Source organism: Quercus lobata, chromosome 3 (assembly GCF_001633185.2).
Source record: "Quercus lobata isolate SW786 chromosome 3, ValleyOak3.0 Primary Assembly, whole genome shotgun sequence".
In the NCBI taxonomy this organism is placed as follows: Eukaryota; Viridiplantae; Streptophyta; class Magnoliopsida; order Fagales; family Fagaceae; genus Quercus; species Quercus lobata.
In genome coordinates, this window is record NC_044906.1 from 60203025 (window position 1) to 60227913 (window position 24889).

At 33.4% G+C, this 24889-nt stretch overlaps 1 protein-coding gene across 3 annotated transcripts; it reads left to right on the top strand.

Moving 5' to 3' along the window:
* The first annotated feature begins 11999 nt into the window (after positions 1-11999).
* On the top strand, positions 12000-24593 carry LOC115982582 (carbonic anhydrase 2-like). Of its 3 annotated transcripts, none has more exons than XM_031105215.1 (10): positions 12000-12228; positions 12547-12648; positions 17961-18028; positions 18306-18446; positions 19701-19749; positions 20424-20540; positions 21056-21109; positions 22045-22130; positions 23340-23445; positions 24278-24593. In XM_031105215.1, exons 2-10 carry the CDS (start codon positions 12592-12594, stop codon positions 24440-24442), a joined length of 843 nt encoding a protein of 280 aa, XP_030961075.1. In that variant the 5' UTR covers positions 12000-12228; positions 12547-12591; the 3' UTR covers positions 24443-24593. The 3 variants fall into 3 exon arrangements, with proteins under 3 accessions (XP_030961075.1, XP_030961074.1, XP_030961077.1); XM_031105214.1 differs by having other exon boundaries at positions 12566-12648; XM_031105217.1 differs by lacking the exons at positions 12000-12228; positions 12547-12648 and adding an exon at positions 17120-17287.
* The last annotated feature ends 296 nt before the right edge of the window (positions 24594-24889 follow it).

Sequence of the window (24889 nt, forward strand, 5' to 3'; positions counted from 1 at the left end):
GTACATAATAATTAATTATTTTTAAAAAAAAATTTGTTGATAATTGAAAAAATATTGATAATTTTTTTTAATTTTTGAAAAAATATTTTAAAAGATGAATGACTTAAAAACACATATTAACTGAACCTTTAAAAAAACACCAATTTTACATCTTCAAAGAATACTTTATTCATTTTACTCTCTTATATTACGACTCACACTTCACATTTCAGTTTCTATTTTTAAATACAACTTATTAAAATAATATAAATTATACTAACAAATAATATAAAAAATAATACAACTCTTCCATCTTCATACCTTTTTGTCTCTCTCTCTCTCCCAAATCCACACACTTCTTAAAATAATAATAATTTGAGTGTTTGGATTGCGATCTATGTTTTCACGCAAACGCATTTTTTTCCTTTCATTTATTTTTTTTATTGGCATCTATTGTACTGTTCATGTCCCTTGAACAGTACAAATAGGCAAATAAATAGTGTTTTTAGTGTAATCAGTAATTCGAAAATTATTTTTTTATTGTTTTCAGTTTTCAATTTTCAACAAAATAACCAGTATCTAAACTTACACGATATTTAAGTTGACCACCTAGCTACTGTAGCTGCAAATAATATTTACGTCGTTCACCGATTCATGCCGTTTCTTGTTGGTATTTCTTTTACGACAACATTTTCCATTGTCGTTCATTCGTTTGAGGGCAAGTTCCGTCGCATTTTTCTGTCGTGTCTCTCTCTTCTTGATGTTTTCCACATACGACACTTGACAAAACTAGACTTGAACAGTTGAACTTGAACCCCTAACTCGTACAAATTGAAGGAAAACGTATTGGTGTGGGTTGGGAATTTTGAACTCGTATTTTTCTGTCATATTATTGAACCTCTTGAAATGGTTGGGGTGGGTTAACTCGTGGGCCACATGGGTAAATCTTTTTTTTTATAAAGATAGCGTAGAGGGATGAGTTAGGGCCTCTTCTAAATGGGCCTGACCTCTAGACCATTCTGTTAAAGCCCAATATGATAACTTAGGAAAAGTCCCTTTTTTTTTCTTTTCTCTTTTTTTGAGGAACAGGAAAAGTCCACTTAAAATCAGACTAAGGACACCAAGCGAGGAATGATATCAAAAGTTGATAGAAGGAGGAGGAATCCTTAGCATGGCCTTTGGGCTAGGGAAGGATGGAGATTGGGAAGTAATTGAGGAGAAAGGCTCGGTCGGGTTAAGAAGAGGCGTGTGAGAGAAGTAATAGTCACTTTTGCATTAATTATCTTTACCTATCAGCATTCATTCAACATTAAATGTTAAATGAACTTCCTAAACAATAAAGCAATCGTGCAGACCTACTATTATCACTAACCATAGATGGAGGGACAACATCGCACTACCTACCCTTATTCATGTATTATTCTTTACTTTTCTTCGTTTTTTACCCATTACAACAAGTTTTTTCCCCCTTTATTTTTTTTTTCTTTTTATGACTTTTTGACTTCATGTCAATGTGTTTTACATTTTTACTTCCTACTCTTTTCTTTATTTCATTATTTTCTAAGGTTTTTTTTTTTTTTCACAAACGCATATTTTTTCTTAATAAGGTTGAGACTTGAAGACTTCAATTTAGTGAACCTTGGACGGTGTAAACTTAAAATATATGTATTTTTTTAAGCGTTTTTGTTTATTTGTTGTCTTCTTAGTTGAAGGAAGAAAGTCAAAAAACAATATGATCAAATTGTTTTCATTTTATCTTTTTTTGGCTCATGAAATAAAATGGGTTGTACCGGATTGACCCGACCCACAATTGCTTATTGCTCCATGGTCACTTGCATTGCTATGAATGGCGACAACCATTACTAGGGGCATGAGTTAGAGGTAGGTTTGATTGGGGCTATCAGGCTATGTTAATTGATTTATGTTGGGTTGAAACTTTGGGTGTGATGGGTCAATAAATTCGGGGTGGTTTGGACGATAGAGATGGGTGGTTGATAGTTTAGGCCCTTTAGGGTGGTGATGTCATCGTTAGTTTGCCCATCCTACCCCCTACTCACGTCCTCTTTTTCACAACAAGCCAACAGGCCCAAATCCCCCCTAAGTACTTAAATAAAATAATGCACACACTTTCAAGAATATATATATATATATATATATATATATATATATAATATTTTCGGTTACATCTTTTGAATTTGACAAAAAGTTTTATAGGCATTAGACATTTACCAAGTAACAATTAATCAATGGTCATTTTATTATTCGATTTTATATTAGTGGAGGGGTTGAACTTGCCCCATAGTTCAAAGAAAATAATAATAATTAATCCAATTTTCCAACTCTTATTTGTAATTAGTAGACACCTAAACAAAATTTGGAGTGATATTTATATATATATATATATATATATATATTGGATGAAAGAATTTAGGGTGAGTTTATATTAATTTAAGCTTTGGAGATAAATCTTAAAAATAAGATATATCCTTAGTAATATATATATATATATATATATATATAAAACTGAAATTTCTGAAATTCTCACAATTTTCTCCGTCAACACAATATTTACTGAAACCTCTGAAACTCTCATAATTTTCCACGTCAACACAATATTTAAATAAAATTATCATTTTATTAATTATTTTTGTTTAGTTCAAACTTAACAAGAAGTGAAACTCTATTTCTTTAAGAAGTCCAACTTAAATTCAACTTATCATTATCATTTTTTTTAAACAAAATTATTTTTGTTTAATCTAAACTTAACAAGGTGTGAAACTCTATCTCTCTAACAAATCCAACTTATACTTAAACTCAAAGTATATCATCTATATATAATATAAAATTGAAACTTTTGACTTTTTGATGTCATTTTTAAATTTTGACACATCAGTTTTACAAGTCTCATAAATTTACACCTCATTATTGTAAGGACGCGATTCGTGGCGGACCGTAACAGTGTCGGGTTCGCACGTAAAAAGGCCCCTAACAATATCATTTGTAGAGCGTGGGTTTGGAAGGCTAGACCCTGATTGACAGGCGGTGGGTTTTTCGCGGTGTTCGTACAAGTTTAAGTTTTCCTTCACCCCTGGAGTCTTTCTCCTGGAGGTGGGCTGGGAGGCTCTGGTTTTTGGCTATTTTTCCCAACCCCCCCTTAGGTTACTTGTTTTTTCCTTTTATATTCGCCTGCGTTCATTGTCCTTCATCCACGTATAGGGTCAACTTTTCCAAGATTGATACTTGTCCCATCAGCCCATATTCAAAGTCGTTGGGGGTGGTTGTAAAAGCCAAAGAATGCGGCTCTGTCAAGTTCAGAGTATTGAATGGCAGTAAGGGCAGCTTTCCCTGGATATTTTAGATCTTTCTTCCTAGTTTCAGTCCTATACCGTTTTTACCCTTCTTTCAGTGGGGACTTTGGGTCTGCCGAAGACTGAGCTGTCCTCGGCGGTATCCATAGGCTATTTTGTCGAGCTTGGGCCGTAGCCCTCCTCGGTTTGGGCCTTCGGATTCTCTCCGGGTAGATGGGCCTGGCCCATAAATCATTTGGGCCCCACAATTATAATTTATTTTAATTAATTAATTAATTAATTATTTACTTATTTATTTTTAACTTTTTATGGGGACTCTTCCATATTAGTTTTACGTAAATCCAAAGGAAACTAAACAAACTGACTACTACACAACTACTACTAAGTAGTAATATGTAAACACTCTTAAAACCTAAAGCTAAACTCAAGGGAGTAAAGAAATGCTGAGAGAGAGAGAGAGAGAGAGAGAGAGAGAGAGAGAGAGAGAGAGAGAGAGAGAGAGAGAGAGAGAGAGAGAGAGAGAGAGAGAGAGAGATTTTAATCAATGTTTTTTAGATTCATTCTAATGAGTTGACCTCTCTCCATAAAGATACTGATATTTTTTTCTAAATAATCGTGATCAATTGTTTAGTGCTCTACATTTTTAGATTACTACTCTAGGTTGGCTTTTCAATGGGTCCATTTAGTGGACTCATAATCTCAATAATTTTCCATAGATAATGCTATTGTATGCGAAATTTACTATATTTTCTTTTGTAGCATGCATCTTATCCAAATTTGGACGGTTCCACCCCTTTTTATGATAGTTACGAAGGTTAGCATTTGACTTTTATTTATTGGTCCATATTTTCTTCCCATCCCATTACAATTTTCTTCCCATTAAAGTTGGATGTCAAATTGAAGTTTCTATTAGCTAATTGAATATTATCTCTCTTGTATTTTTCTATTGTGTAGTCATATATATATATATATCAATAATTTATAGGCACTGAATCTTCTAATTCTTTAAATTCTTTTTGCTTATTAGAAGTTTTAACTTTTGAATTCTTGGGTTATTTTTTGCTAATATTTGAAACAATTTGGCAGATTTCAAAGACTATAGCCATAGATTATTCTTTTGAGGGTATGCCATCTATTTTTTTATTTTTTATTTTTTTTTTCTATTGTGTAGTTATATATTTTTCTGTTTTGTTTCATTAATTTATAAACTCTGAATTTTTTATTTTTTTTAAAAAAACTTATTGTAACATTGAATAAAGTGAAGGTATTTAAAATATGTTAACTATACCGTGCAATTTAACGATTAGTATACTATATAATAAAAACTGGGCTTAGAAATTGTGATTGCGCCAAGTGACTTTACCAAATTGCAGAAATTTTTATAGATTTTTAAAGATATTATTATTATTATTGTAAGGACACAATTTGGTTCCTAAGCCCAAAAGGTAAAAGGATCTATGTCCAAAAAGCCCAATACAATGAATTTGTAGAGACTGAGTTAGAAAACTAGGCTCTAATGAGATAGGTAACAATTATAATATATCCAAATGACAATAAAGTAAAGATAGACTGGTTTTATGTAAAGAAAATCGTCATCGGCACAATCCGAGGAGATCAGTTCTTGTATATATCTCTTAAATTTGATTACAAGTACAGTTCTTGTTACTACAGTATTTTTCTCTTAATTCTCCGATCCTTTTCCCTCAGAGTCTTCTTTTTATTTTATATTATCTTCCTTCTTTCATCTCTACCCTCCACGTGTAGATTAGATTGCTGGTGTTGATCCTTATCCTATCAGCACCTTCTTAAAGTTTTTGGGAGTAGCTGTAAGGTTGAAAATTACTGTTCATGTATTACTTCCTCATTAATGCGGCTAGAGAGTTAGTTATACAGTATTCGATGTGATGGTAGCAGCTTTCTCTTAGATATTTCATAGCTTTCCTTTGTTCTGTGCTTTCATGATATATATCATTATCAATAGAATTTTTTGGAACGTTGCTTCTGGATGGCAGACTGCATCTTCTGACCTCTGCTTCTTTCAGCCGAGAAAACATCCCTCCTCAGACCACCTTTTTGGACCATCATGACCAGACCCCTTTCTTTATTCATTAATGCCAACCTCCATAACAACGTTTACCCGTCCTTGGACTAGTAGGCGTCCTCGGACCGGGCCCTCGGCTCAATATATATTACTGGGCCTATCATCCCTACAATTATTATTATTATTATTATTTTGTTCTTATCTTTTTCGTCTATAATTTCTAAGTTGATAAAAGTCTCAACTCTCAATTTGATTACAATCCAAATTCTATTTTTTTTCAGATTTTTTTTTTTTTAAAAAGATATAATTTCTTTTTTGTTCTTATCTTCTTCTTTTATAATTTCTAAGTTGATAAAAATCTTAACACTTACTTTTTAGATTTAGAATTTAGCTTCACACATCCATAAATTAAATTGGCATTAGAATTTTTGTTTTTATCAACTTCTTCAATGTGGAGTGTGTATACATATATCAGATAATTCATATAAATTATGTAATAATTATTTTTTTCTTCATAAAATTATATATCTTATATGTTTATGAACAAAACAAATCCGTATAATGCATGAGCTTTCAACTAATATATATATATATATATATGGTTAAAAAATACGCATTGCAGAAAAATTTAAAAATCAGCTCATTTTTGTATTCAGTTACATTGAAATTTTAGTGGGGGTATCTTATAAACTCTTTTTCTGGAACAAATAGATAAGAAAACAAACACATAGAGACCCACTTATTTAGTATTCTATTTCAAAAAGGGATAGGAGTCCCAAGTGAATTTATAAGGGACGTAAAGATAAAGTGGTTTTTTTTTTTTTTTTTTTTTTTTAATTTTTTGTTGATAAACGGTTGCTTTTGTTTGTTATATAAATAGAGACAAATAATAAATAGAGACATGCGTGTGAGGTAATTAGACTCATTAGAGAGAGAGAGCAGCCAAAGAGTGCCGCAGGAATAATGAAGAATAAAAGAAAGAGAAATGCAGTGAGTCAGTGAGAGAAGATGGTTAATATAAATATATATAATTTCCTTTGTTTAGGTCAGTCTGGAGAAAGCAACAATCATGTTCTTTTTTTTTTAAACCAAGAATAATGTTCGTTGGTGAGACAATGATACTTCTTTTGTATTGTAGATGCATTAAAAGTCACGTTCATGATTGAACATTTAAGTTACGAATTTTATGAATTAACAAGCAATTTTAAATTCATATTGATGGATGTGGTTTCAATTTTATGTGGTTAAAATTATTTGAATCTTTGTAAGTTTACCAAAAAAAAAAAAAAAAAAACATGGTTCCTATTTGGAATATGGAAGTCTGCTGATTTCTTTTGTTTTTTTCAGTGGTTACTGAAAATGGTTTAATTGCTCTGTTATGTCATTAATCATTGCAACAAACATATACAAAAGAAATAGTTATATCCAATTTTTTTTTTTTTTTTGAGAATGTATATCCAAACTTAATTGATGAGTGTGGATCTTTCACAAAAAAAAAAAATAATAAATAATAATAATAATAATTTGATGAGTGTGGATGAATTTTGGTTTCCATCGAATTTTGTTCTTCTACCTACAATTATATATTTTTTTACTCTAATTTTTTTAATAGATTTTGTGTATTTTTTATCTTTTGTTTAACCTAATTTTCTTAAGTTTTATTCAATTTATTTGGTTATGGTTTGAGAATCAATCAATCATTAAATATGTTTAGACATGTTTCTCAATATATATATATAGTTAGACATGATTTTGTTATTATTTTGTATACTGTAGGGACACAATTTTCAGCCTAGGCCCAAAATGTATGGGGGACACAATTTTCAGCCTAGGCCCAAAATGTATGGGACACTGGTCCAGTGAACCCAGTACAATAAATTTGTAGAGAGTGGGTAGAAGAACTAGGTTTTAGTGAATGAGATAACAGTTATAATGAGTTTCCAAAACAATTAAACAGAAACGAACCAGGTTTGTACAAGAAAGTTTGTCCTCGGCACACTCTAAGGAGGTCTGTTCTAGTATATATTGGATGATAATGGTTACAGGAGTTGTTGAGATTGTTACAGTGCTTTCTCTTCTCCTTTTTTCCCTTTTTGATCTCTGGGGTCTCTACCCATATTTATATCACATATCTTCCTTCATCTCCACCCTACACGTGGATAGTTGATGGTTTATGCTAATACTTGTCCCATCAGCCCCCTCTAGAAATCTTCTTGGGTGGTTGTAAGGCTGCAACAATACTGTGCAGAGGTCATTTCCTCATTAATGCGGTGATAGCAGCTTTTCCCAAGATATTTTGGGATTCTTCTTTGTCTTTTGTTCTTACAATGCTTATCCATATTTCCAGAACTTCATGGATCACACCTCTAGATGGCAGGCGTCCTTTACAGACCTCGGCCTTGGCTAGCCGAGGACATATTCATCCTCGGCACAAACTCCTAGGCCATTATGTTTAATATTGTCTTCCTTATCCACTAGCATGGGTTTCCTTGGCTATACTTATCCATCATCGGACGGCCCCTTATCCTCGGCTTGGGCCTTAAGCCCAAAACCCAATTGTATGATCTGGGCCCATGACCCAACAATAGCCCCTCAAAACTCTGATTTTTTCCTCTCATCCGAGGAAAAAGGTGGGGTTTTGAATTCTTAAGAGTTAATTCTGCTTTGATCCTTTGATTTACACCTAGGGGAGTGCCGTTTCACGCGCCCCATATTTGCACTGTAAATTGCTCCTTTCAGAGCTACCAATTTGAGGAGTTGGTTATAATTTTGGGCCTGCCTTGACACTTATAGAAAAATGTCATGTGTGTTAATTTTCTCAAAGCATGTGGTTCTAGGACTCATGCATGGCTAAGGTTTTGCTTAACACTTAGCAGGAGGTCCGAGGGACCCAACATACCCAAGGTTCTTCTTAGCAGCAGGTTTGAGGGACCCTACATAGCTAAGGTTCTTCTTAGCAGGAGGTCTGAGGAACCAGACATAGCTAAGACTCTGTATAACGCTTGGTAGGAGATCCGAGGGAATCCGACATAACTAAGGTTCTTCTTAGGAGGAGGTCTAAGGGACCCGACATAGCTAAGACTCTTCTTTGCAGGAGGTTTGAGGAACCCGACATAGTTAAGGCTCTGTATAACGCTTGGCAAGAGATCCGAGGGGATCCGACATAGCTAAGGTTCTTTTTAGCAGGAGGTCTGAGGGACCCGACATAGCTAAGACTCTTCTTAGCAGGAGGACTGAGGAACCCGACATATCTAAGGCTCTGTATGACGCTTCCCAGGAGATCCGAGGGGATCCGACATAGCTAAGGTTCTTTTTAGCAGGAGGTTTGAGGGACCTGACATGGCTAAGGCTCTTCTTAGCAGGAGGTTTGAGGGACTCGACATAGCTAAGGCTCTGTACGACGCTTAGCAGGAGATCCGAGGGAATCCGACATAGCTACGGTTTTTCTTAGCAGGAGGTCTGAGGGACCCGACATAGCTAAGGTTTTGTATAACGCTTAGCAGGAAATCCGAGGAGATCCGACATAGCTAAGGTTCTTCTTAGCAGGAGGTCTGAGGGACTCGACATAGCTAGGGCTCTGTATGTCTGAGGGACCTGACATAGCTAAGGCTCTGTATGACGCTTAGCAGGAGATCCGAGGGGATCCGACATAGCTAAGGTTCTTTTTAGCAGGAGGTCTGAGGGACTCGACATAGCTAAGGCTCTGTATAACGCTTAGCAGGAGATCCGAGGGGATCCGACATAGCTAAGATTCTTCTTAGCAGGAGGTCTGAGGGACCCGACATAGCTAAGACTCTGTATAACGCTTAGCAAGAGATCCGAGGGGATCCGACATAGCTAAGGTTCTTCTTAGCAAGAGATCTGAGGGACCTGACATAGCTAAGGTTCTGTATAATGCTTAGCAAGAGATCCGAGGGGATCCGACATAGCTAAGGTTCTTCTTAGCAGGAGGTTTGAGGGACCTGACATAGCTAAGGCTCTGTATGACGCTTAGTAGGAGATTCGAGGGGATTCGACATAACTAAGGTTCTTCTTATCAAAAGGTTTGAGGGACCCGACATAGCTAAGGCTCTGTATGACGCTTAGTAGGAGATTCGAGAGGATCCGACATAGCTAAGGTTCTTCTTAGCAGGAGGTCTAAGGGACTCGACATAGCTAAGGCTCTGTATAACGCTTAGCAGGAGATCCGAGGGGATCCGACATAGCTAAGGTTCCTCTTAGCAGGAGATCTGAGGGACCCGACATAGCTAAGACTCTGTATAACGCTTAGCAGGAGATCCGAGGGGATCCGACATAGCTAAAGTTCTTCTTAGTAGGAGGTCTGAGGGACCTGACACAGCTAAGGCTTTGTATAACACTTCAATAGATTAAAAGATATTAATATATACCTTCCAGAACCAGCCCCGCCGCGGAGCCCCCTTGAATCGCTCTGTGTTGCTGCCACTTCCTCAAATGGAGGTTCAGCGAACTCGGCCACCAGATTTGTGAGGACTTGACCCTTGACAGAGGAACGAGGCATGTACTTGATGTCAGAAGCCCCTAAAACTGTGCCCCATTTAGCAATCCTCCCCATATAATCCGTACTTCAAAGTATAGACCTGAGCGGAAGCTGAATTAGGACAACAACTGTGTGTGCCTCATGTAGTGTCTTACTCACATAGTAAATTGGCCACCATAATGGCTTTCCCCAGGGACTCTTGCTGATGAGGGCCTGATCCTATCATAACTAACCGTTGCACTCACTATCACACAAGCTTTTCCCACATATGTCGTCAATTGTAGGGACACGATTTTTAGCCCAAGGCCAAAATGTATGGGATACTGGCCCAGTGAACCCAGTACAATAAATTTGTAGAGAATGGGTAGAAGAACTAGGGTTTAATGAATGGGATAACAGTTATAATGAGTTTCCAAGACAATCAAACAGAAACAAACCAAGTTTGTACAAGAAAGTTTGTCCTTGGCATACTCTGAGGAGCTTTGTTCTAGTATATATTGGATGATAATGGTTATAGGAGTTGTTGAGATTTCTATAGTGCTTTCTCTTCTCCTTTTTCCCCTTTTTGATCTCTGGGGTCTCTACCCTTATTTATACCACATATCTTCCTTCATCTCCACCCTACACGTGGATAGTTGATGGTTTATGCTGATACTTGTCCCATCAGCTCCCTCTAGAAGTCTTCTGAGGTGGTTGTAAGGCCGCAATAATATTGTACAGAGGTCACTTTCTCATTAATGCGGTGATAGCAGCTTTTCCCAAGATATTTTGGGATTCTTCTTTGTCTTTTGTTCCTGCAATGCTTATTCATATTTCCAGAACTTCATGGATCACACCTTTAGATGATAGGCATCTTTTATGGACCTCGGCCTTCGCTAGCCGAGGACAAATTCATCCTTGGCACAAACTCCTAAGCCATTATGTTCAATATTGTCTTCCTTATACACTAGCATGGGTTTCCTTGGTTATACTTACCCATCCTTGGACGGTCCCTTATCCTTGGCTTGGGCCTTAAGCCCAAAACCCAATTGTATGATCTGGGCCCATGACCCCACATATACCATACATGAATTACACAGCACTTTACTTTTTGACTTGGTAGCCAAAGAGATATTCAATGGTGATACGTTGTTGTTACACATATATGATTGATATGGTTCAACATATATGATTTTATCAAATAAAAAGCATTCAAAATGATAATCTTCACATGATTACATGTTAATTATAGTTAAAAAATATATCATAATTAATATTTTTTTAAGATTAATAAAACAATTTGTTATGCTATGACAATAAACAAAAATCAAGGACTTGCCAAGTCCAGTGTTCAGCCATGGCCAATTGCATGGACTAAAGATTTTAATAAAGAACAATAACAAATAAGAACAAGGATACACTGAAAATATAGTGTACAATGAGGTATTTAACAATCTCCCAAATGTAAATCAACTTCTAACATTTTTTTTTCTCATTAATATTATTGTAGCTAATAATATTACAGATTCACTATATACAAAATTCAAATAAAAACAATTTGATACATGTAACTACAAGTCTCATTAGAGCACAATTTGTAAGTTACAAGCTAAAAATTTTCTATTGAAGTATTATCATTTTAAATTTGAAGGTTGTTATACCAATAAAATTTATTCCTTTTGTTATTATAATAATTACTTTTTTGGTTATTGTTTCTCTTATAAAATATATATTCTATAAGTTTATGATAAAACCGTGCGAAGCACCGGCTTTTCACTAGTATATATATAAAGATAGAAATTCTAATTTAGTCTAATCTAATTGTATATGTGTGTGAGTTTTTCTGCTGGAGACTTGAATCCTAACTCTTGCCCCCCACTCTATAAAAACTTTATACTTGTAGATTAATTACCACGTCAAGAGTGCATGGTGGTCTTGTGATATTTAATAAGTCCAGAAATACAACAAAATTCACAATTATCTAAGATGACAAGTTGTTAAATTTACTGTAAAAACGGTTAGTATTGGTATATTCTCAGTCTCATTGCTTACTTGTTTGCCACACAAAGACATTTTTTAACTTGTTCACCACTACTGGGTTCAGATGATTACAGGAATGTCTTAGTCCAACATGGGATTCTCATCTTTAGAATGGTAGCGAGCCCCTGTTGGTTCACCTCTCGCTTTCATTTTATCCATAGAGTGTAGAGAGACCACTTCCAAGTCTTACATTTTGTCCGCAACAACAATGGCCACAACTTGAATTTTCTGCCTCACCTTTTATGTTTTCCCAGGTAGACCCATCCAGACACACAAAGACACAGTCACAGATTTTCAGTTTCAGTTGAACCATTCTTCAAATTGGACTTGGTCGAACGGAGGGTATTTTCATAGTCTGAAAAGCTATTCTAGTTCATACTCTGGTACTCTCTCTCTTTCTCAACAGGAAAAAGCTTGGACCTTTTTTGGCTTAAGCATTAAGGCAAAGGTTCAATTATTCACACACACACACACCAACTGTGGTCAATTTAATTATGGAGTGCTTTAAAGGGCTTTTTGTCCAAAAGTCTATGAACATGAGCATGAACTGTTCTAGATTGTAAAAGTTGAAGTCGTGAAAAGTCAATTGGATTTTTTTGCTCAATTTTTAATCCCATAATTTATTGTCTCAAATGTAACCTTTTTTTGGGTTCAATTTAACAAAATGAAATTACAAACTTCAAGACTTATAATTTGTTTAGTTTTTCTGTTCTTAAATAGGTAGAGAGGGTTTCCCCAAAAGAACCATGGCTGGGACTCTTAAAAAGTGCATGATGCTATGTTGTACAAGCAAGGTCTCGGTGGTAAGTTCTATTGAGTATTAACTGTTACATTGAAGCACATAGTCATTTTTTTTTATGAGCATAGTATTCATCACATGTCAATTTCACTTAAATTGTAGAGAGTCTAAATATTCTATTTCATTATTAAAATTTTATTCTTTGAATTAGACTGTCTATAAAATGTCACATCATTTAAAATTTTTAAATAACATGAAACTTGATACACTTTGAATAACTTGTACTATTTAATTTGAACAGTTAGCACAATTCACTTCAAACAAAGAATATTTTAATAGTGCTATCCTTAGTCATTACAATTAAGATTCCAATTGTTCAAATAAACAATTAACATAACTCGTATGAACAAGCTTAATAATCGAGCGGTACCAACTAACCTCTCCCAAAGAAAAGGTCTAATATTCGATCCACCACAATTGGACCAAAATTTTGTTTATTAGACTTCCTTTATTGGGATGGGAGAAGATATGGGAAGAGGATATTTTTGGCTCTTTGCCCCTTCTTTTTTCCTCTTCTTCGTTTCCCTATGTTCCAAAATAGTATATTCAAGTCAGATAGTCAAATTAGTTTAATGAAATCAAATTCAACAGTCTTAGCACTCGGTTTCTTGGTCATCAGCAATAGCAAAATAAAATACAAATATAAAACCCGAGCCAACTTGTTTTATTAAATGTTTTATCTCAGACAGAAAATCAATTGCCTAACGTGATGATGAAACAAGAAAGTCCTCTGTTAGATTCTCAAAAACAAAAAACAAAAAAATAGCCCTCTCTAGAAAGCCTATGTAATATTTTTAATTGGTCTTCACAAGGTCCCAAAAATCTGTCGTTAAGTCTGCATTATTGAATACCTAGGTGATAAAGTTCTAGCCCGGTTGTATCCAACGCCGTGTTGAAAAGAAATCCCATTGATTTCTTTTATCTTTTAGGCAAGTATGTGGACGAGAAATCTCATTCATCCAATCAAGCAAATGATCAAATTCATTGTCTAAGTTGGGTTTTTGTTTGTGAGATTTGATGGCATGTTACCATAGAGTCATAGACTTTTGAGCCTCAATTCCAATTTACACAGGAAAAAGAACGAATTTGTTTTTATGGACGAGAAATCTCAATCATTCAATCAAGCTAATGATCAAATTCATTGTCTAAGTTGGGTTTTTGTTTGTGAGATTTGATGGCATGTTACTTGACCCATAGAGTCATAGACTTTTGTGCCTCAATTCCGATTTACACAGGAAAGAACGAACTGGGGGAAACCCCATTAGTCATGAATTAAATCATATTTGGGGATATAAATGAGTGAAGGTGTTTAATGAGTCACGACGTGTTAGACCATTTGCCTGTGTAAAAGTCTAATACAACGAACTTCTTTAATGGATTTAGACTTTTGTTTTGTGGGGTTCTTCTTTGAGGGTGTTTAAATATTTTGAAAACAAAAGTCAGTCGTGGGTTGTCTAGTAATTTGATTGAAATAATTGTAGGTAGAATTTGGGCATATGATAAAATATAAAATTATTTGTTCTGGTGTGTCATGTCTGGTAATAAAGAAATTCCAAATTTAATAAGGGGGAAAATTAGCTAAAATTTGAGGGATTGAAATTCATTAGCACCATCTAAGGGATTGTAATAGAGCGAGGTATTAAAGTGTTTCTTGATGGTCATGGATGATAGGTCTATAAATTTCCTTCTCATCCTTCCTTCTTTTTTTTTTTTTTTAGTTACAATAATGGAATTTGAGTCCTAAACATTTCAATTGAAAACATTAGGAAGGGCCCTCATCATTTTTCTAAACAATAATATTTGTAATTATTAAGATTTTAAATAATGAACTTATAAAAAATCTCACCATTTGAGATTTTCTCTTCAAATTTCAATTTCTCTCATCCAAATATATGGTAAGGTTGCATTTGCTTTTTGTTAATCATGTGAATATGATTTAATTTTTTAGAATTTTTAAGAAGCAAATTGAAAGCTTCTTCTAAAATAACTGTAATTTGATTTCTCAATAATGTTGTGGCTTTTAAGAAGCCAAAAACCCCTAAACTCCCCGCCCTCTTTTTTTTTTTTTTTTTGGTCGAGAAGACTCTAAAATGGCCCTTAATCACATGGAAGGTCCAATTGTCTCTTGGAATTGGGCTAGAGACAAAATAGAATCAAAACAAAATATCCCCTTATTATGTTCATGTTATATTCATAATATTTTCACAAAAAATTCTAAGTTTTAAATTGTTACTTATTGTTATTGGTGTAAAAAAAATAAATTTTTTTTGAGAAACTACAAAAAAGTAATTTCAATAGTGATTTTAAATTAAAAACTTATAATAACTTGTTACTTAAAATTTATTATAAAAGTATTGTGAAAATGTTATAAACAAAGCACTTCTCTTCACATAGAAATATTTAGGATTCATTTCCAAATTTCCAATTTTATTTAAAAAGAAGAAGATGAGGAGGAGGAGGAGGAGGAGGAGGTTCATTTGATGCCAACAATTCATCAAAATAGAAAACTCTTGCTACAATCATGCATAATTATACTAATACTTCTTATCACGCGCTCGCCCACTCCGCTTTCTAATCATAAATTCATGGCCGTCAATTTTCTGTTCTCCAATTTTTATATTTTAGTTTATTTATTTATTTTTATAAGTGCCTTATTTGCTGTCCTTCATCAAGCTCATCTACAGGACACGTGGCACCCATAATTTGTCGTCTTTAGTTGACTTTATTATTCTCACGGGCTCTCTACAAATAGTGCTGTAAATTTTAAGGCGTCGATCTTTCTTTTTCTTTCCTCCTTTTTTTTTTTTTTTTTTTTTTTTTTTTTTTTTGAGAAAGCTTTCCTCTTTGTCCCTTTTTTTTTTCGGAGAAAGCTTTCCTCTTTGTCCTTTATTGAACTTATCTGTTAGACCCAAAAAGATTCTGTCCACCCTATCATAAAATAAAATTAAATACACCAAAAAAAATAAAATAAAATTAAAAATAATTTTAGCACCCACAGACCAAAAGCCAATCATAACCATCAATTTCATAGCTCTCCGATCCATTAACGGATAAGATCTCTTGTAATCTCATTGTTTCAAACTACACTTGCCTACACGGAATCATTTGATACGTACACAATTTTTTGGAGAGGAAAAATAGAAATATTTAAAGAAAATGAAATAGAATTTTGGTTGATTATATTGAAACACTTGATATGTAATAAGAACAAAAGACAACAAAGGGATAAAATTTGGATTTGATTGAGGAAATCCCGACCTCTGAAAACCAATTAAGATTCAATTTAATTAAACTTATCTGATATATTTTATTGAGAATAACTTTAGCTATTTAAATATAACAAAGTAATGTAAAGGCCTAAAACAATGGAGCGCGTCTCATAAACTTATGGCCACAATAGCCGTGCTTTTAAAACTAGGACACTTTTAAAACTAGGACACCACTAAGGCACTAACACTAACAATACAATCCAAATACAACTAAAATACTAACAACTTCCTACTCACACTAATCTTTATCTTAACTAATATCTATAATCTATAAATATGGTAATTCCCAACAAACATGAAACAACAAATTAATATACGTAACATCATTACTCTTTAAAAATGGATAAGTTTTACTAATTAACATTACTGTTTAATGTGGTTTTCGGTTAACTTAACTTATAAAGTTTCTGATGGTTGAATAAAAAATTTGTGTTTCAATTCCTGCCTACACCAAAAACCATTGGTGTCTTGGTCTGATAATAAAAAACTATTATTAGGAATGAATGCCATAAGTTGAAACTAGTTCTCAAAAAAAAAAAAAAAAAAAAGCATTAAGTTACATATACAAATAGAGTCAGTCATTGGGTGGGTTTAGAGATTTGTTAATGAGAAGTACTATATTCACAACATTTTCATAACAAATCATAAATAATTATTTATTATTAGTTATAATTTGAATCTATTATTAAAATTATTTTTTTACCTCATCAATAACAACCTGTAGCAACCTGCTACTTAAGATTTGTTGTAAAAATATTGTGAAAATATTGTGGACATAACTTTCTCATTTGTTAATAGACAATTTTAGGAAAAAAAAAAATTATTATCAATTTTTTTAGGAAAAAAAAAACTACTAAAAAATTTATTACTTTTTTCTTTTAGAAATTTTTTTTTAAAAAAATAGTTTATAAACCAAATCACCATCAAATATAAACAAAAACAAAATGCGACCCAATTTCATGTTTCATTTTTTTTTTCTAGTGTCAAAATTTTCCCTTTTTAAATTTTTTTTTAGATAAGTTTGTTTTAAAGAGATAAATTAATAAGAGTGTTTATCTTGTAGACATTTTAAATAGAATCGGAGGTATCTTTTTAACAGACTGTCTAATCCTAAAAAGTAATCCTTTTATAAATATACAGGTAAATTACCTTTTTTGATCCGTGTTTGGGATTTAATCACGGGGATTTTACTAGTTCTAGCAATGAAGGGTACCATGATTGGTAAATTTTTATAAATAGAAACACACAGAGAGAGAGAGAGAGAGAGCCAGCCTTCCTATAAAGTGAAGGTGTGTGATGGAGTGGCTTACGTTGTTGTTAAAATTCTCTTTCTCTGAATAAAACACAGCACCTGGGAAAGAATCACAGAGAAAGGTCCGTACAGATGCTCTTTCTTTCTCTCTGCAACTTAGCTACTGATCACACTTTCTTAGTACTGCTGTTTTTACGTACATCTAGATTCGGATCATATATAGTACTATTGTTTCCTCAGAGAATTTGATTTCTTTCTATGTAATTCACGCTCACAATTCTGTCTTCTTCTTCTTCTTTATTTATTTTTTATTTTTTAAATTTTCTGCAATTCTTTTTGTTTTTGAATTTGAGCGAGTTAAAAGGCTTGCTTTAGATCTGTTTGGCTTGTTTCTAATTCTCTCTCAACGTTTCTTATTGGTAATTTAGATGAATTCTAAGTCAATCCAAACAAGGGAAGGTGAAAAGAAATGCAATCTTGCTCTGATCATTTTAGCTGATGAATTCTGATGAATATGAGACTTTAGTCTCACAAATAATATGTCTAATTTTTACCTGATTTCTGTTCACAGAATCGTATATTCTGTAAGGAAAATAAAAAATCCATTTTGATTCCAAGCTTGTGTAAATTCTTTGATTTGTTTTTTTTTTTTTTTTAAATAATAAGCCAAACGGTTGAATTTCTCATATAAAAATAAATACAATTTGTTATATTCTTTACGAATTATGATATTGTTCAATCATCGAACTGGTTTTTTGAGCTGTTTTCTATGTTAAATTATTTGGGAATTATCAGAAACAAGAAGACATGGCAACTACTGAGTCATACGAGGAGGCCATAGCAGGACTCACGAAGCTTCTCAGGTACAGTTTCTGTCTTGTTCTCTGTTCTCGTAAATAGACAATAACTTACTGTCCTTTAATGTCATTTCAAATCCCTTTCTTAACTCCCCTCGCATTAATTTCAGACAACATTTTGCTTACGCGGTTTAGGTGATTGTTACCACGTGGGACCCGGTAAAGAAACGACGTTATTAGATTTTAGATCAGCTTATGTCACGTCGGGTCCCACGTTGTAACTGACTCACTCACTGTTCTGAAAAAAATCTGACGGTGGCTAAACTAATTTTTTATGTTACAGTGACAAAGCTGATCTCGGGGCTGTCGCCGCCGCCAAGATCAAGCAGATAACAGCGGAGTTGGAGAAGTCCGATTCGAACCAGTTTGACCCGGTTGATAGGATCAAAACCGGGTTCATCCACTTCAAGAAAGAGAAATTTGAGTATGTTTTTCTCTCAAATAACTCAAAAGTCCATTTCCTCATTTTCTGGAAATGGAATATGCCGTGTACATGTTACATGGGAATTTGGGATCTTTCCATTTGCGTTTCCATTAAAATTAGTAATTTTTTTCCCCCCTAAATGTATATTCCTTATATATTGAAATTGTCAATTATTAAAATTTTATCTTAAAAATTAGACGGTTCAGTGCTCCTATACAATGGACTTTCAAAAATGGTATGTCATCATGCTGATAGATCTTTCACATGTCGAGTCTTCCCTTAGTGACATCTGGTATACAAAATATTTTTGGTTAACAAAATAGGGGTTTGTTAGGTTATGTCAGCTCCCAGGGAGGGCACTAAAGTTGAAGTCCATGAGCAAACCTGTGTGAATATCCACCAATGGACTCCTGTTGACAACGAGACTCGAACCTAGGTGGATTAGACTTATTTTTTATTTTAAAAAACATTAGAAATTTGCTCCAATTTGTTTGGGTTTTTCTTTTTTCTTTTTTTAGTTTAAATTATTAAATGCCATTAAATATATCTTGTGATTTGCCTTATAGTTTTTGAAAGAAAAAATTATCTTGTGAATAATTTCTAAAGCCACTTTCTCACAATAATTGAAATCGACGTAATTATAAGTCTCTCACATTGATGGACCCCAAGTAACATTAGAGAATGGTATTATCAAGCAGAAGATACCACCTCATAGAAGTGTCAAACAAAGGCGTTATTAGATGAACATTAACTAGTGGATTCGGATTTGGTTTTAGGACCTTTTCACTTTAAAAACTTCCAGTTGTTTGGTAACACAAAACGCATTCAGTGTTCGGGTACAGAGATTTTCATAAATAATGGTGGGTAATGCATTTTCAAATCCATTAATGATTGTATCTATGCACCAATATGCATATAAAAATAGAGTAGGTCTGCGGTCCACTTTTTTTATTATTGTTTGTGATGTGGACATTTATGTCTCGTTGAAAAAAAAAAAAATTGAAATAGTCTTATCCTAAATAATAGCAATAAAAGGGACATGGTCTAAATAATTTGGACATTTCATGGATTGTTGGAGCTCAAAAAAGCTCCAAAGATTTTAACAAACAGTTGTGTTATCAGTAGCAGAAAATCTAGGTACTTACTTTTGTTTTGGGGACAAAATTATTTAATTAAGCATATTAGTATCAGATGTGCAGTGGATTGTCTGTATTTACTTTTCTATACACTGATTGGTGGCATGCCTTTTTTCAGGAAGAATCCTGAGTTGTACGGTGAACTTGCCAAAGGCCAAAAGCCCAAGGTTTGTAATCCCATTTCCGATGTAAAAGATTTTATTTAATTTTTTTTAACTATTTAAGAAACTGCGTTTTTTATCATTTTCAAAAAATAAAACAGAAAGTTAATTGTATTTTGACTTGTTATTACTTATGTTACATGTCTGATTAATGTTTATTCTTAAGACATTTACTAAGCATTCATTTTAAGAAAATTTTTATGAGAACTAAAATAAAATTGTAAATTTATCCAAAAAAAAAATGTAAAAAAAGTTTAGCTACTTTTTCATTTTTTTTCATAAATTTTTTTTTTAAAATAATTTATTAATATATACTATAGGAGCATAAGTTAATATAAAACCCGTTACTTTATACTTATTAGACATAAATCAGTGTTTCGGATAAAAAGGGCACCCTTTTTAGTGGACATAATTGTTACCCTGAGAGTAAAATGGAACTATAATGATTGCCCTTTTTTTTTTTAATTGCTGGTAGTGCTTGAAAAAGTTGTAATCTTTCGTGTAGTCCTTTTGGGATTTTGTTTGTTCCACAACTGCATTTGCCCATTCGAAAGAGTCGTAATCAATAACCAGAGCAAGGGGTCAAAAGACTCAAAACCAAAGTACATTTTATTCTTCCTAATTAATTTAGCTTGTGAATGAGTCCAATTTAACATGTACATATCTTTGTATCTATGCAGTTTATGGTATTTGCATGCTCAGACTCTCGGGTTTGCCCCTCACATATCCTGAATTTCCAACCTGGGGAGGCCTTTATGATACGAAATATCGCCAACATGGTCCCACCATTTGACAAGGTTTGCTTTTACAAACCGTCACTAAAATTACAATTTTTTTTGTTCACATTTCATCCAGAAATAGAATGTCTTGGAATTCAAGAGTTGAAAGTCTACTAGTTTTAGCAGTCACCTTTGGTGGGCTTGTGATTTTCTTGGTTTTTGTTTTCATAAGAACCTTGATCTAAAGCTCTCAATTGACACTTTCTGACACTTTCAATAGACAAGCTCGAGATTCAAATCTTCCCCATTAAAACTTATAACTATCAAATTATCGAATAGAAAGAAAAGAATTAAAAAGACCTTGATCCAGTGGGTGCAGCTAGCCAATGCTTCATCATTGCATGAAATGTAAAATGCAATTATCTATATTATTACACATTTACAATATTCCATTAACAAACTCTTAATCAATTTTTCAAAAGCTTTATTTTTTATGTTCATTATTTATTTGTTTACTCTCTTTTTTTGTTGTTGTTGTTGTTGCACATTTGAATTATACTATTTGGTTGGTTGACTGGCCTTTGCTTACGCAGACAAAATATTCAGGAGGGGGGGCTGCCATCGAATATGCAGTACTGCATCTGAAGGTGAATATAATAGACACTCTTTTTTAATGTCTCAACTTTATTCTCACACGTCAATGAGTTGTTTAGCGGTACTGGTTTGGCTCTTTTGGTAGAGGAGACTGTAGTGGTGTCAAAATGTGTTATCAACCATTCATTGAGGGCTCCCCACCCACTCCCTCCCGCGTAGTCCCCAAAGTTGACGCCACCTAATTCACGTGCCCACCAGACCCCCCAAAGAGATGCTTTGCTTTTTAAATTTCAATGTCTACCCATTCCAAATCAAAGCCATTATTAGTTATTAGTCAAAGAGATGGGTTTGCTTTCCCAGTTTCCACCATTTTTATTAGTCCAATTCACATTTATGAGTTTGCACAATTTTTATTAGACCCATTCACATTTATGGATACGCCTTTAATGGCTTGTTTGGATTGAGGAGAGAGGGAGGAAAAAATGAGTATAGTAGAATTGACTGAAAATTAAACTTATTTTTTACCAACTCTCCACTACTTTTCCTCTCTCCCGCTCAATCCAAACAAACCATAAGTATAGTGTACTCAGTATACATCCAACATTTGTTATGTATTTTCATGCTATTGAGTCCAGTTTACAAGAGTACTGAACCCAAGCCTTACCTTATGTTAAAAATATATCAAGTCCAATCATATTTGTACCATAATTAATGACTTAATATATAATTAGTTTAGAGTTTTACCTCCTATAAATTCCCAAATTAGATTCATCGTAACACAAAAAAAAATTCTACTTCACTCATAGAAATACAAATACCCAAGCCTTACCCTATGTTATGCTTCCATTTCGGCTATCTATCTCCTACATTTTATTTAGCACCATACATTTAAAATATATGGCAGAAAATAAATGCTTATAGGTTACTTCATGCCTTAATGTTCCCCCCGTAATTCATGGGAAACTTAACTAGAAAGAATGTGTCTCAGGTGGAACATATTGTGGTCATTGGACACAGCTGTTGTGGTGGTATAAAGGGGCTCATGTCTATCCCCGATGATGGGACCACTGCTAGGTAAGTCTTTTATCGTGATGACATCAATATTCTTTGCCTACTTTTGTAAGCACGAATATTTGCAAATAGATGCTGGAATGTTTAACATATTCAGAAAGCACTTTTTTTTTTCCTTTTCTTTTTTGAGAAACCTATTCAGAAAGCACTTGGTTAAGTTTTCTTTTCCAAAACTTCAAAATTAAAGTTTTGCACTCATGTTAACTTTATAATAATATATTAAGCGTGTAAACTATCAACCAAATCGCTTTCATCTCTTTCTTTTTTTTTTCTTTTTTTTTTGATGAACAAATCGCTTTCATCTCTAAAACTGAAAATAAGGAATAGGATATATTTTATCCTTAATTTTCCAGTAGTGCCATATTCTTGGAGGCATCCAAAAAGTCTAATAAAGCAAGAAGGACAACCGTCTTACTTTAATTACCTTTGGGCTTTGGCATATACCAATATACGAATCTAGTTTCTTTGATCCATTATGTCTTCCCAAGTCAATTTAAAAATTCAAAGGAATCAGGTTCCATAAATGGGTCTTAATCTTTATTTTATCAAGGAGAACATGACAATATTTTTGGTTAATTATTCTAGATAGGCTTATCTCTTTAGCAAGTATATGTTGGTTATGCTTAAGATGGACCATATCTACTATGTAGTATGTACTGGTGCAGTTGAACCCCCTTGTTAATGTTATTGCTTAATTTCTTCTCTCCAATTAAATTTATATTGCTTTTTTTCTCACAAATTAATTAGAGTCAGTTGATACCGACTAAGATGAACCTGTAAGTAAAGTTCGAAACAAGATTCTCTCCATTTCTCACTTTAAAATTGAAGAGAGTTTGTTTCTGATTATGATTTTATTTCATGAATTTAACAATATATTTTGAGTGTCAAGTCATTGAAAAATACTATAAAGAACATAACATTTGCAAACAACACTTTTAGATTTGTAATGTTCAATAACCTAAACTATTATATAGATCAATTTTAACTAGAGAAAATTATTTTTTATTCAGTCCTTAGTATTCTCACGTAATATTTAATCTAAACCATGAAACTGATCCAATTTAAAAGGAGAGAATCATCTTCTGTTGAGTTCTTAGAATTCCCTCTATGTGCATTGCTACCTAGAACTAGAAGTTAAAAAAAAAAACAGGTGGGAGCAGAAGATTGTGTGCCGTACTTAACGGTCTTCTTTTCTGTGTATTGAACTTTCAGTGATTTCATAGAGCATTGGGTCCAAATCTGCTCACCTGCAAAGGCCAAGGTTAAGGCAGAATACAGTGGGTTAAGTTTCTCGGAGCAGTGCACCAACTGCGAGAAGGTAAATTATACAATATCGTGCACACAAATTCAAGATGGTTTTATACATGTACTTTCCTTTGTATACTTAATTCTTAGGGGAAAGTAAAATTCAAATATAGTACATCACAGCCATTAACAAGATCCAATTATCCTTGAAAAGTGAAATAGAGAGTACAAGAAGGTTCATTGGAGATGACACTTCTTTTTTATGCTCTAATCTCAAGTCCAAACGCTACCAATGCTAATTAAGCAACTTGATGGTTTGGTACTTCTTAGACATGTTGCACATAGCACTAGGATCAAATTCATCAGCATCAAACCAGAAATGCATGTGTAATGAAGAACTAAATAACTGTGATCCACCAGTTAGTACTGTTTATAATAATTAAACACTCTAAAATCTGCTCCTTACACAGCTGCACATAGTTATATATAAATGGCATTGCTCCTATTCCTATTTCTTTAATATATAGTTGTTAAAAATATGTGGTTAAATGATTAAATTTACCATATTCTAATAATTTAAAATTTTTGGACAATATGTAATTTAACATGGTTTGGAACAATCCTAAGTTCGATCTCTGTTTCTTTCACTCTATCTCATATTTAAAATTTCACGTGTTGAGTCACATCTATTAAAAAGGAATTTGGGTTCACACATAATGAGGAGTGTTAGAAGTATGCGGCAAAATGATTAAATTTATCATATCCCAATAGCTCAAGCTTTTGGAATAATCAGTAATTTAACACAGTCATAAATTGTGAATTATATTGTAAGAGTAGAAATCCAAAAAAGGCTTCGTTAATTTGATCTTGACATTGTATGGCATGTGTGTGTGATCCTAATGCAGGAGGCTGTGAATGTATCACTGGGAAACCTATTGACATATCCATTTGTGAGAGATGGTTTGGTGAAGAAAACACTAGCTTTGAAGGGTGCCCACTATGATTTTGTTAAGGGAACCTTTGATCTCTGGGATCTGGACTTCAAAATTTCACCCTCTTTATCTGTTTGAGCATTTGGTACCGTCAATTGTCATGAAGCCTAACTAGCTCATATCTCAAAAGTTTTTTTTTCCCTACAGTGCATGTTGTATATTATGTTATAAACAATATTTTGTAAAATAATAAAGTATTCTATGTGGCTGGTGTCTCTTGTTTGAATAATATAGTTATCTCTTATTTATAATCCCATAAATCTAACTTTTTTTAATACTCATCTTCCTTTTCAACTAGTTTTCGGACAATGCATATAGCGATTTTCAAATTTGTACCAAACGAAACCGTCTTACAAAAGATTATCATTTTTCATGTCACTTTACTGTATATCCTCAGATTTCAAACTTCAGCAATGTTTGGCCCAACTTGGTACTGAGTTGGGGTGTTCATGGATTAAATTGGGCTTAGTTGGAGGGTAATTTTAAGTCAATCCAAGCTTCTAAAGTTGAGAAACCAACCCAACT